The sequence below is a fragment of the Coloeus monedula genome (assembly GCF_965178545.1).
Source record: "Coloeus monedula genome assembly, chromosome: 3".
NCBI lineage: Eukaryota > Metazoa > Chordata > Aves > Passeriformes > Corvidae > Coloeus > Coloeus monedula.
Genome location: NC_138783.1, coordinates 106,685,781 through 106,697,947, shown reverse-complemented (window position 1 = coordinate 106,697,947; position 12,167 = coordinate 106,685,781). Strand labels below are relative to the sequence as shown.

Below are 12,167 nucleotides of genomic sequence, written 5' to 3'. Positions count from 1 at the left end.
TGGTTTGGGTTGGAAGGGACCTTAAAGATCATCTACTTCTGTGATCTGGCTTTTTATGAATGGCCTAATACTTCTGCCATCAAAATGAACATGTCAAGTTCTACTAATACAGTTCACAAGTTCACTAACATAGTCACACACAAGTTTTTAAAATGGCAATATGCAATTACAAGTATTTTTTAGTCACTGTAAGGAATCCCATGGCAGCTCCACTACTTAGTGCACCAGCATCTCCAAACCACAAAGAGAAGTTAAGAGTCAGGAGAGGTGGCACTCAGCACTTGGCATCAAGCTCTTGAATCTTCCCACAACTTCAGTGGAAAGGTTGTCACTCACACAGTTGAAAAGCATCAATTTACAGGACTCATCAAAACTCATTCTCAGCTACCTTAAAACTTCATGCTAGTATGAGCTTTAACAACTTCGACATGAAATACGTATTTCCCACTTTCAATTATTCTGCTAAGACTTACAATTGAACTGTAATTGTGTTAGTGCAAATATTAAGTTCAGTTTTCATCCCACACAGTATTTTTCCCACTTAGACTTCTACAAGCCTACCTGCATTTACTCAGGTGCCCTTGACAACAGTAAAAAAAAAAAGTATTAATTGCAGATCATCAGAAAAGGCCGTTTAAATTTAGACCATAAATTTTCCATAATAGTTACTTTTTAATTAACCTTTTCCCATAGAGAATCCAAACCTCCGGATACTTAACATTTACTTCTTTTATATTAGAGTGGTAAGAGGAAACCTATGAATAGAAAGACTAATATAAAAATTGAAAGTAATGTTTTTCCAGATTAGATATTTCAACTTAGAAAACAAAACAAAACAAAACGACCCCCAGAAAACTAAGGTGTCCTCATGTCATCTTCTGTGGCAAGAACTCAAATGTGTGCAAAGGCTTGGCAGAAGCCAGCACAGGTCTAGCACCACCAGAATTTAAGAGGTAAGAAATCCCTTACAACCAAAGATCAACTATGTAAGAGAAACCATCTCTAATTACTCCCCAGCACATTCTGTAGCACCTATTTAGGATCTCCTCATTTCACCATCACACTGGAACATAATGCAGAAATACCAGAATTTCAAGCTGTTATAACTGATACGTTACAGACAAATGAGAATAAACTCTGTGTGCAAATGAAAGGTATTTCCCCATCTTAACAGAGGCCAAAAGCTTAAGTATCCATAGAATACCAGGCTTGTGGCAGGTGGTCCATATGACATATGGAGATCATTTTAAAAAAACTAAGAAACAAGTAGAATTCATTACTTTTAAAATACCACTAGAAAATATAAAGCTATGATACTCAGCTGCTTTGCATGCCAACCTCATAGACAAATATATCAGAATCTCACAACAACGAACACGATACCTTATTAAAGGAAACATTAACTTTTGAATTCACGTGGCTGCATGGCACATTTGCAGTTACCAAACTGGGAAATTAATTCTGAGTTAAACAGACGTGTAAGGTTAAACATAACTGGTTACATAAACTGGGAAGACAGCAAATGTGGGGTTCTCTCTAGAGAACTGTTTAGATAGGAAGATTATTAAAAACAAAGATATGTCACCAGAAATAAAACACCCCCAAGCAACTGAGTTGGGGACTGTAAAGTAGGTGTGCCTTCACATCACGGGAAGGATGTGCCTGTCAACAGGGACATGACCTCATCCATCTCCCTCATCAACTAAAAGGCTGACCAGCCATCCTGACACAACTGTTCTTGGCACCTTTGCAGACTCCTGCTTGGTATTCTCTTCTATAAGGAACTAATATGGAACATCATGTTTTAAGGCAATTTATATCAGTGGTATGTTTCGGATTAATAAAGATTATTTTTCCCACAGGGACAAAATCAATGTGGTCTGTATTGAGCTACCATCCTAATCAATAGCAAGAGTAGTTTTGCCTACAAAGTCAAATGCAACTCCTAAAATCTGAGGCTAATGAGAAACTTCATTTTAAGGAACAAACAGTTTCAGAAAACAAGCCCTGATACATAATTCATTGCCTCCATGGTTAATTAACCCTATCACAGACTTCGGGGTTTCAGAAACTCATCATATCAGGCCACAGGACAGTCTGGCTAAAAGCAAGCTCATCCAAAGCTGAAGCATACCACCAAATCAAAGACTAAACTATCAAGCAGAACTGGAAATTCATGGAAAATGTGAAAGCAGCCTTGATTTTTTTTTTTTTGTCACCACAATCTGGCCCATTGAAACCAAATAGTTTGACAGTACAAGAAAGACAAACTAAAGAGTTCTGAAACCAAAAGCAGCTTCAAAAACAAAACCATTCTTCTGTTCAATGAAGAAAAACAGGTGGCTTAAATTCAGCCTTTTTACATGTGTGTATAACCTGTTTAATAACTTACCTCTCTCCCCTTATGCGTCACCAAAGCAGCCAAAGGCTTGGCGTAGAATCTGCTGTAGGAAAATCCCAAGCAGCCATACATGCTGTTAGCAGTGAGTTTCAAAGCTTTCTGTCTGATATCATACTGAAAAGAAACACAACCAGCAAAAATGATCCAACCACAGCCATCAGAGAACAGAACTTAATGCTCACAATTACATTCACAGCTTTTTTATACAGTCTGCAGCAGTGATGGGCTACAAATAAAGCACATTACAATCACTGCCACTACTAATCATCCCTATTCTACAAGGCTGATCAGGGCACTTAAGGGGAGTGGGAGGAAAAATCAACGGAGTTCTATAAAACACACCTGTAAATAGAGGTCAGGATTTAAATCTGGCTGTTTCATTAACTGCTTAACTTGGCGTCTTCTCTCCACCAGTTTCCTGATTTCTTTAGGCAAAATTCCCATTTCCAGAGATGGGTCTGGAAGCTCTGGAATTTCTTCCTCTTCTTCGACCTGTCAAATGATCACTGCTGCTTATCATTTTATTGCTTGAAGATTAGATTTTAATGAATTAAGTGAAAAGCTTGGGGGGAAAAGACACAAAACCACTGCCAATTCCTGCAGAGCACCCAAAGCACAGTTTAGAACAAGCATGAGGTGTTTTTTGCAGTGTTTAACTGTATTACTTTGCTCCAGCTGGGGACAGGGGCTAAGTCTGTTTCGCTGTAGGAGCAACACAAAGAAGGTATGGACTAGCAACAGGAAGTTTTTTATTTTCTATTAGTGTGTGTTATATATTTATGTACATACACACATATATAAATCCAGATAAATAACACACACACTCTCACTCTTAGGTATATATAGATAGATACAAAAATATAAATAAAAGTACACACACAGCAATTCTTTCCATGATGAAAAATCCACCCCTTTTTTATCATCACATAAGTACTTTTGGTGTTCAGATCTGTCAAAAGGAGCATGTGCTCTGTAGAACTGATACTTTGAATGATGCAACTGACAAAAGTGAAACAGACCACAGCAATAGAAAAAAAACTCCACCCCAAGCAACTCTTGATTATAGCAAAACAACATAGCAGAAAGGACACATTTTTCTTAGCGTGACTGAAGAAATGGTTGATCAGCAAAAATGGGAAGACATTTCAAGCACAATGAAAGCGACAGAAATGTACAAAGGAAGGGCAATACAGACACTGAGATTGGCAAGTTTAGTAAAGCAGTCTGGGGAGAACTGTAACAAGAAATTACACCAAAGGCTCATTAAACATCATACAGTGAGAGAAATCAAAATGAGCTGCTTCAGGTTGAAGCACACTTCAGAAAGCAGGGAAAATCCAAAGACAGTTTGGAGGAACTTACTGACAGAACTCCACATACCTGTCTCCTCATTTCTGCTATTGTGTTGATACTTCATTTGTTACAGGACTAACTAATTCCAACCTGTGAGCTGATACCAGTTAAAAATAAAAGCCTCTGGTTTAACCTTTAGACCTGACCAGCTCAAAGCTTCAGTTTACAACACAGCTCCACCAACAATTGTTTCAGCACATCTGAGAAAATGAGAATCTCCACCCATGGGTAAGCCAGAGCCAACACAGCTGCTTATAAAGCAGTACATGGAACCATACCTTCAGGAGGTTTTTCAGCTGTGTTTAATATAGTTTGAATAGCATGAATTTTTGTGAAGCTGGTCCCACAGCTGACACAGTCACAACATCACCCTCCCAAGACACACACATAGTTTTCCTGATGCCTAGTAATGCTTGGGCTCATAATCGTATTCTTTCCTGTAGAAAGCATGAGACTTTTGCCTACCTCCTTCAGGTATATTTGCATGAATTCTATAGCACCTTAATCTAAGGAAGCCTCTATCAAGTTAGGATGAAACTAGTAAAGGAGCTCGGAAATTGCTAAGGGAGGATGTGTGGCTGGAAAGGGTCACAAAGCCTCAGTAACAATCTTGTTCCACAAGGACACCAAGATTAGATGGGAGAGAACTTAGCAAGATTCTGTGAGAGTATTACAGAAAGAACGGTGACAGAAACAAAATATTCAAAAAAGTCCCAACCCAAAGCTTAATATGCTACGTCTTTAAACAAGAATCATTTCTTATGTATGAAAGGGAACAAAAAAAAACAGTGGAAAAGAATAGATTCTTAAGGAGCTGATTCACAGAAAACACTCTGAAGTTAAGACAGTGTAATTTAAATCACAAGTTAAAGCACACAAACCTCTGCCCTTTTCTGTGCTTCTGATGACAGTCGCTGCACTGTGGTAAAGCAGATGTTGAACTCCTGAATAATCGATGGGTACAAGCTGTTGAAGTCGAGAAGCAAAATAAACTTGTCATAAAAACCTAAAACAGAGTTAAAACAAAAGTCATAATTACTCATGTCTCCCAAAGGACTTCATACAACTCCACAATTAATATTTAAGTGACAATAATACACTGTACCACATTTCCATAATCCAAATCCCTTCAAGCAGCTGCTGAGATGCACCACTGCCCTTTAAAGAAAGCTGTCAGAAGTGGAACGATCCAACCCCATTAACTCACCAGAGTTGAACAGATAGCTTCTGTGTTACTATAGGACACTTGTACAGTTTTCCCCACATAGAGGAGAAACTGAAAGAAAACTTACGTGTCCATTAGCAAAATCATACATAGATATGCAGTCCTAATTCCTAAAAAGAAGCAATTCCACAATCAGTGTTGGGAATTTTATTGTATGCAACAACATTCCCGTCACAGCCACAACACCAAACTCCCACAAACACAGATTACCCACTGCAATCTCTCTGCATTAATACAACCTACCTGTCTCTAACTTGATAGAAGAAAGAAAACTGCCACATCTTACCGACTTTGGGATCCAAGACTAAGCCCCCAGCATATGCTGCTTTCTTTTTCCCTATCTTTGATTTATTCTGATCTTCAAAATCTTCATCTTCATCCACCTATATTTGGCATTTAAAATAGTCATTATCTAGTCTCTAAGATTTCTGTAATGTTAGAGGAGTTATTTTTGGCAAGTAAAATACAAATTTGGGAGCCAGTGCAGAATTCCTTTTAAAATATATGCAAAACATGGTGTTTTCATCATGATCCTTACTAAAGCGCTCTACATGTCAAAACAGCCTTCAAACCAATCCTGATAGGAAAAAACTGCTAACAAGAGATTACAAAGCCCTTAAAGTATTGCCATCATTCAACACAGCACTAGAATGCCTTTTCCAGCTAGCTGTAAAAGTCCACACCATGAAAAAAAAACAACTCATAACCCAGAAGTGGTATGATTGCCCAATTAAAATGTTGGCTTTGGAAACAGAATGGCCGGGCTTGAATAAAACAAAAACATTATTACTGACCTAAAGAATATTCTGGTATTTCTTATGTTGTAATAGGAATTCTTGTCCCAATTGTTCAATTCTATTCCGAATCATTTAGAATTCCAGCACTACTTTGATGCAACAATACAATCAACAGAACGTGTTGCTTTCAAGTTTGCTGTTGAACTTACTTAAAACTAAAAAGTAAACTACAGTGAAATACAAATACCTTCCCAAATTTTAATTTGTTCACTAACAAACATCTGGATATTTCTATAAATATTATTCACACTGGTATTACATAAAGGAATTTTTTTTAATACCTTTGGATATTTCACCCATATAACTAATTATACTTGAAATACTGTTCATCCAAATAACTAAGTGCAGATATTAAACAACACTGACAATCTTCTTTACCATTTCCCTACACAGACAAGTACTAAGCTTATTTTAATTTTAGACTAACAGAACAACTGAGTTTTTATAGATCTGTGATGCAATGGAAAAGTTGTTACACCCTCCCCACTCATTAACAATTCCACACCAAGAAAATGTTTTAATTAAGCATATGCTGTACCATTAAGTTATATCTAAGTTATGTTTGGGGTTCTTTGTGCTCCCACAGAATAGTAACATGCAAGAGATGGAAGAATGTTTTTTCCTTTTTTTAATAAAAATCCTTTAGAAAGAGAAAAACTGGACCCACCAGCTTCTGTGGAGGCTTTTTGAAAACTTGTTTGTCTGGCACTATGTAGTCCTTCTCATGAAAGGCATGAAGCAGCAGGAACTCATTACGTTCAGATCGTCCGCCCATCATTGTCCTTGACTGAAGAGGGGGCGAAAACAGAATTCAAAACAAAGCACAGAAAACACTTGACAGCAAAAAAGACTAAGCAATGTCCTCCAACCATTTCAGCTCACCTAGCATTACTATTACTCTGGATCATCACCGTGCACAAAACTCAAATGTGGTATTTTTAAGGAAGTTTTACATTATTACTTGATTAGAACACTGAACTCTCCCACTTGTCACACCAAAAATTTACAGCATTGTGCATTCTAAATTAATATTTAGAAATTAAACCTGGCAAATCAAACACAGAAAACATAGAACTGTTTTGGGGGGGCAGTGGAAGGGGATGGAAAGTAATAAATATGTACCATGACATTCCCAGAGATGTTTGTTATCTGAAGAGCCAATGGCAGGACATTCAGCTCACACATGATCTGCAGAATGAACTTGGCATCTGTCCAGGTGTTTTCCAGCATGAACAGTAAGCGAGGAGAATCACTGGGGAAAGAAGGGGTATGGCCTAGCAAAGTAAAATCAATCTCCCTTGTATTCTGTAACAGTTTACACCTATGTGCTGTACGGAACACGTGGTATCTGTAGCACACCACTGCTGAATTTCACAGCAAGCTATCATACTCAGAAAACTTGCATCTCCTGTTAGTGTGTCTACACCAATGCTCCCACAAATCAATTTGCTTCACACATAATAAGCCACCAGTAGCCACCACAAGTATCTTGAAACATTGTTTTATAATGTCTATAATTCATAATGTTAAGACAGCATTTAACTTTTCAAATCCCAATATGCTAAGTCAGCATCCCCATGACAAATCAAGTAAGCAAATGTAAAACTTTATGCCAGGGAACCAGCTCCTCTGCTTTCCAGAAAAGGATTAAAACCCCCAATCAGCAACACACCTGTACAGATTTCGAATTTCCTCTGGTAGAATTGTTACCCTCTCTGTTTTCAAAATCTGATGGACCAGTTCAGACAAATGGTAACTTTTGCAACGAATTAGTTCTTTAGCAGAAATTTCTACATCACAGATCATCCGACCGCAGGCAGCATTCCTTTCAGCAAACCCTCCTCGACCCTGCATCATATTACACAAGGAGAGAAAACCCCAATAAAATGAAACAGAACAATATTAACAAAAAGCATCTATCCACAATATGTGTTTATATGACTCAGTCAAGTCAGTTGGTCACTAAGTACTCGAATACTCTATTAAATACCACTAATACTCCAGAACTTATAATTATCCCTAAAGGAACCCATGGTATCTTTCACTGCATGTGGATATTAAGAAATAGATAGTTAACTCTCACTACTAGTTACATCTTAACTCTTAAACTATCATGCTTTTTTTTTTTCTTCAGTCATTACACTAGCCCCAACAAGAACCTAGGTGTGGATTTTGTCTTTCCTCTAAGGATACTTTTTGTAATAAAAGCAGGATAAAAAAGTCACAGAACCACACCGAAATACCCATCTCGGCCTCTAGGAAGTACAGGAACGAGCAAGAACACCGCCATGTTCAGCACTTCAATGCTCCAAGTTTCACACAATGTCCTCTGAAAAAACAGGTAACAAGAACTACAGAATTATTAGCTTAGCAGCTCTTTATGGGATGATTCACCCATCAATCCAAATTGCTTTTTCTAATTTTACAGCTACAGCAGACAAAGACTGTTACAGTAAAGACTATTGCAATTAATCTGTCATTACTATCATCTAGCTGAGATAAGTAAACTAAATTAGCCTAACTTGAAAATCAGTTTATCCTATTACTGTAATAAAAGTCATATAAACACTCATCATTTCTGATCTGGGAACCACAAAATTCAGCATGACCAACAGTCAAAATACATCAGTGTCACATTTACAATTCCTCAGAAAAACTAATTCATTTTTAATCACATGCAACATAAAGGGGCTTAAAAGACTTAAGCAATCTTATTACCCCAAGCTTTGGCATATTAGACCTCCTCAGTCGACCTATCTTGGACCAGTGAGGGACTTTGCACAAATTAATTCTTTGAAGCAGCACTTCCAGATCAAATCCATAAATATTATGACCCTTGAAGCAGAAAAAATAACAAAAAAAGGTTACAACAAATGCAAATTCAAAGACTTACTTTCACACACTCAGTATTCCTTTGCCCTTTGTGATTTTTTTCAACTAATTGATGGCATTATCTCTCTTGTAGAAAGCATTTTCTAAGAGAACATTCATCAACAGTACTCATTAGTCTTAACATTAACAATGCTGTTCACTAGAATACCAAAATCAGCTCTATAACTGACTCATAGCACACACAATACAGCTTCATGCTTTGATACCAGAGATTAGGATTTAAAGCTTTCTGAAAAATCCACAACATTCTTCATAGAGCATAAAAACTTAAGAGTAATTCCTTTTCCCTCCATCTGTGAAAGTCGCAATAGTGACATCAAAATGCTGTAAGTTATTTTTGCTTTGATACTACAACAGGAAGAGCTGTTAAATCTGAATAGGAACACCTTGCAAGCAATATTTACATATCAAAGCACTCTAGCAATATTTTAAACAGTCCATTGATGACACTGGTCTGTACCCTCATCCAAGAGCAAAATGCTACCCTGAGGAACATGAGCCAGCCATAGAACTGCAGGTCCACTCCAGCAGGTACCTCTGCACAGCACAAGACTGCGCTATAGAAGCAGCTTCCTAAAATGGGCAGCAGCATTTCAACAGCACTAATTAAACCAGGTGTTTTCAGGATAGGAGCTCTCACATCCCTGCTATTGGCATCTTCAATTGTAAACCACTGGCTGCAGTGTTTCTTCTGTCCTTGCCAAAGCCACCAGGAAGCTTAGGTCATGGGGCAAATACTGAATACCAGCTGCAGTGAGCTGAAAACATCAGGCATTGACTGTTCATTTCATCATATTACCATCACTTAATTATTTGCATTTACCTACAGAAGAATAACAAGTTGTATGTAACCAACCTCAGACTTACAACCAACTTCAAATTGTCTTCAAAACTTTATTACATGAAAGTCAGAACTGTCATTAATTAAACATAACCAAAAAAAAGAAAATGAGTAATTATAATAAACCCTCAGCTGCTAAAACAGTACAAAACATAAGAATGCTTATTGCAAAACTTTGCTCAGATCTCATGGATTTGTATAGATTGTTATTTTGATTTACAGAAGAAGCACAAATTATATGAGCATCTGAACTGCAACAGAATCTTAAGTATGCCAAGAGTTCCCATTTTTCTAGAAAATCATTGGAGTTTTTTTGTTGTGTTTTGTCTTTCTGAGTAAAGAAAAAAAACTTGTTTCAGGTATTGTGAAAATACTGCCTATTTTAGCTATTATGGGAAATAATAGCTAAAATGCTGTCAGGGAAAATTCCATGTCATCTTTGTATCAAAATATACCTGCTGTCTCATAAGCAAACTCAATTCATAAGGCAGTCTAAGACAAGCATTAAAAAGCCTATAAGGGGACAAAAGAAAAAGAACAAAGCTGACCGACAATATGCTTTAATTTAACTCTCAAAGTCTCAGAACTACTCACCACAACAACGTCTGGGTCAATTTTGTGAACCTTTGCAAGGAAAAATCCCAGCAGTGTTCTCTCTGTTGCAGCAATTTCTATTTTAGCATTCTAAAAGGAGCAAGAGAGCACCTGATTTCAATGACCCAATAAGTTCAAAATGGAAGCATCTCCTCTCCCCTACTAGTTACAAGACAATAACAAAGCACCACAGAGTTCCGCTTTTCCTTCTGTAATTCAAGGATTTTTTTCCTCACTCCCATAGACATGGAAAGCTTTCCTCAGAGGCTTTTTTCCATTCTGCTTTTGAATGTACGTGTCTAGTGATATTTTAAGAGCCTCCTAAGAATCAAGCACACCAGGAAAATGCTCCATATGCATCTTTCACACACAGACTTTAAGATCACACAGAAATACAGGAAAAACAAAAATAGGTTATTTTATTATTCTGTCAGCTCTCCCACCACCCTTTAGAAAGGATGTCTTCTAAATTTTGACAGACTTTACTCTTCATGAAAAGAAGAAACAAATTCTCCCAGTTTACTAAGAGTACATAGTAAGGCATAATGAAAATTAATCACAATTTTAGCCTCTTTGCAAAACCTTTCCAACTCTCCTAACACTGCTTCTATTTTACGAGCACAATTAGCAGCAGTACTGAATCACAGAGAGCACACCACTTTTTTACAAGCAACACAGAATAAATACCTGGATTTAAGTTTGCAGAGTGGAAAACTAATTAAATAATCACGCCATTCCTTTGACTATTTCTCTTCAGAACTTACTAAAAGCACCATGAAGTTCATATTCTATAAGGTACTGCCATCAGAAGGGTAACAACATGAAATTACCTTCTTTTTAACGGCTTCTTTGAAGTCATAAGGAAAAATGCAATCGCTCGGTTTGGAAACAGCTGCAAAAAGTGGTATTTGTACTTACATACAAGTTAATTGTATCCTCCCCATAAACACCCATTCACAACAAAGTGAGTTGAGAAAACTGACCTCTAATTCTTAAATACCAGCTTTGAATGAATACTGTCTTTAAAATAACCAAGTAATTACCAAAGCATTAAACAATCTGAATCAGTCACATTTAAGGTTATCATTGGACATTAAAACTATGGGCCACAGCTCCTGAAGAATTTCCTCTCACAAGCATTCAACACTTCATCACTTCCAGTCAGGGTCTGAATCTTAAGGTTTAGCTGATATTCTTGCAATGACACTGCAAGATTTTTTTTCCCCCTAAGAAAACCTGTTTCTAAATAATTCTGTTCAGAAGAACTGAACAGAAAAATAACTGATGCGACAGTAAATAAATGGTCTAAATCAATGGGAAGATAAAGTAAAACCAATAAAAATTACAGGAAACTGTACTTGGCATTGTGTCAAACTAAGATCTTTTTAATTAAGTCTTCAACAAAAAGGCAGTAACCAGTGAAGTTAAAAATGGGGAGAAAAGCCTGTCTGGGAGTTGAAATTTTGTTAGTTGTCTATTTTAGGCCATTATTGCTGTAGCGACAGAAAGAAATAAAAATTTAAATAAATAAATAAATAAAACCCCACAACCAAAAAACCAAACCAGAACTAAAAAAAAGAGAAAAACCAGAATTAATTATTTTCCCACTCAAACTGTTCCAAGTACATACCACAGAAGTGTGTTTGAAAAGGAGGTTGAGGTGGAGCCTTATCCAAAGGAAATTTCTGATGAACAAGAGCTGCAACAGCCACAACCTATACCACGGAGATACAGAACACACAGCTTCATAAGCATGACTACTACCCATACTCATTTCTTCCCCCCCTTTTTTTTTTTGGAGTTCCCCATCTCTTTTCTCTGGTTTCTACAACATATCTTTCTTAAATTAATTCCAGCTACAAATAGTTGAAAAGAAGAAAAAAGTTATCTATTGATCTTAAGGAAAATAAAATAGCAATTGCTCCTAAATTATTATAAATTTGAGAGAAAAAATAATTCATTTTGGAAAACTACTACTTTTATCAATTTTTGTTCTGAGTCTGACCAGACCCAACAATTTAAAGGATTCCCTATGCAGTGCAGGGGAGATGTGAGCAGGGCAGA

The 12,167-nt window shown here is 36.9% G+C and overlaps 1 protein-coding gene across 3 annotated transcripts in view; it reads right to left on the bottom strand.

The window, feature by feature from the left end:
• Nucleotides 1–12,167, bottom strand: part of POLA1 (DNA polymerase alpha 1, catalytic subunit) — a 186,557-nt gene that overhangs the window by 152,206 nt on the left and 22,184 nt on the right. For all 3 annotated transcript variants that reach the window (XM_082278622.1, XM_082278624.1, XM_082278623.1), the window contains exons 16-26: nt 11,734–11,818; nt 10,934–10,995; nt 10,104–10,193; nt 8,495–8,611; nt 7,449–7,624; nt 6,899–7,028; nt 6,444–6,563; nt 5,266–5,362; nt 4,636–4,760; nt 2,744–2,893; nt 2,393–2,515 (exon numbers count right to left, since the gene is read on the bottom strand). In XM_082278622.1, coding sequence (XP_082134748.1) covers nt 2,393–2,515; nt 2,744–2,893; nt 4,636–4,760; nt 5,266–5,362; nt 6,444–6,563; nt 6,899–7,028; nt 7,449–7,624; nt 8,495–8,611; nt 10,104–10,193; nt 10,934–10,995; nt 11,734–11,818 — 1,275 coding nt within the window. The remainder of the gene's footprint in view (nt 1–2,392; nt 2,516–2,743; nt 2,894–4,635; nt 4,761–5,265; nt 5,363–6,443; nt 6,564–6,898; nt 7,029–7,448; nt 7,625–8,494; nt 8,612–10,103; nt 10,194–10,933; nt 10,996–11,733; nt 11,819–12,167) is intronic.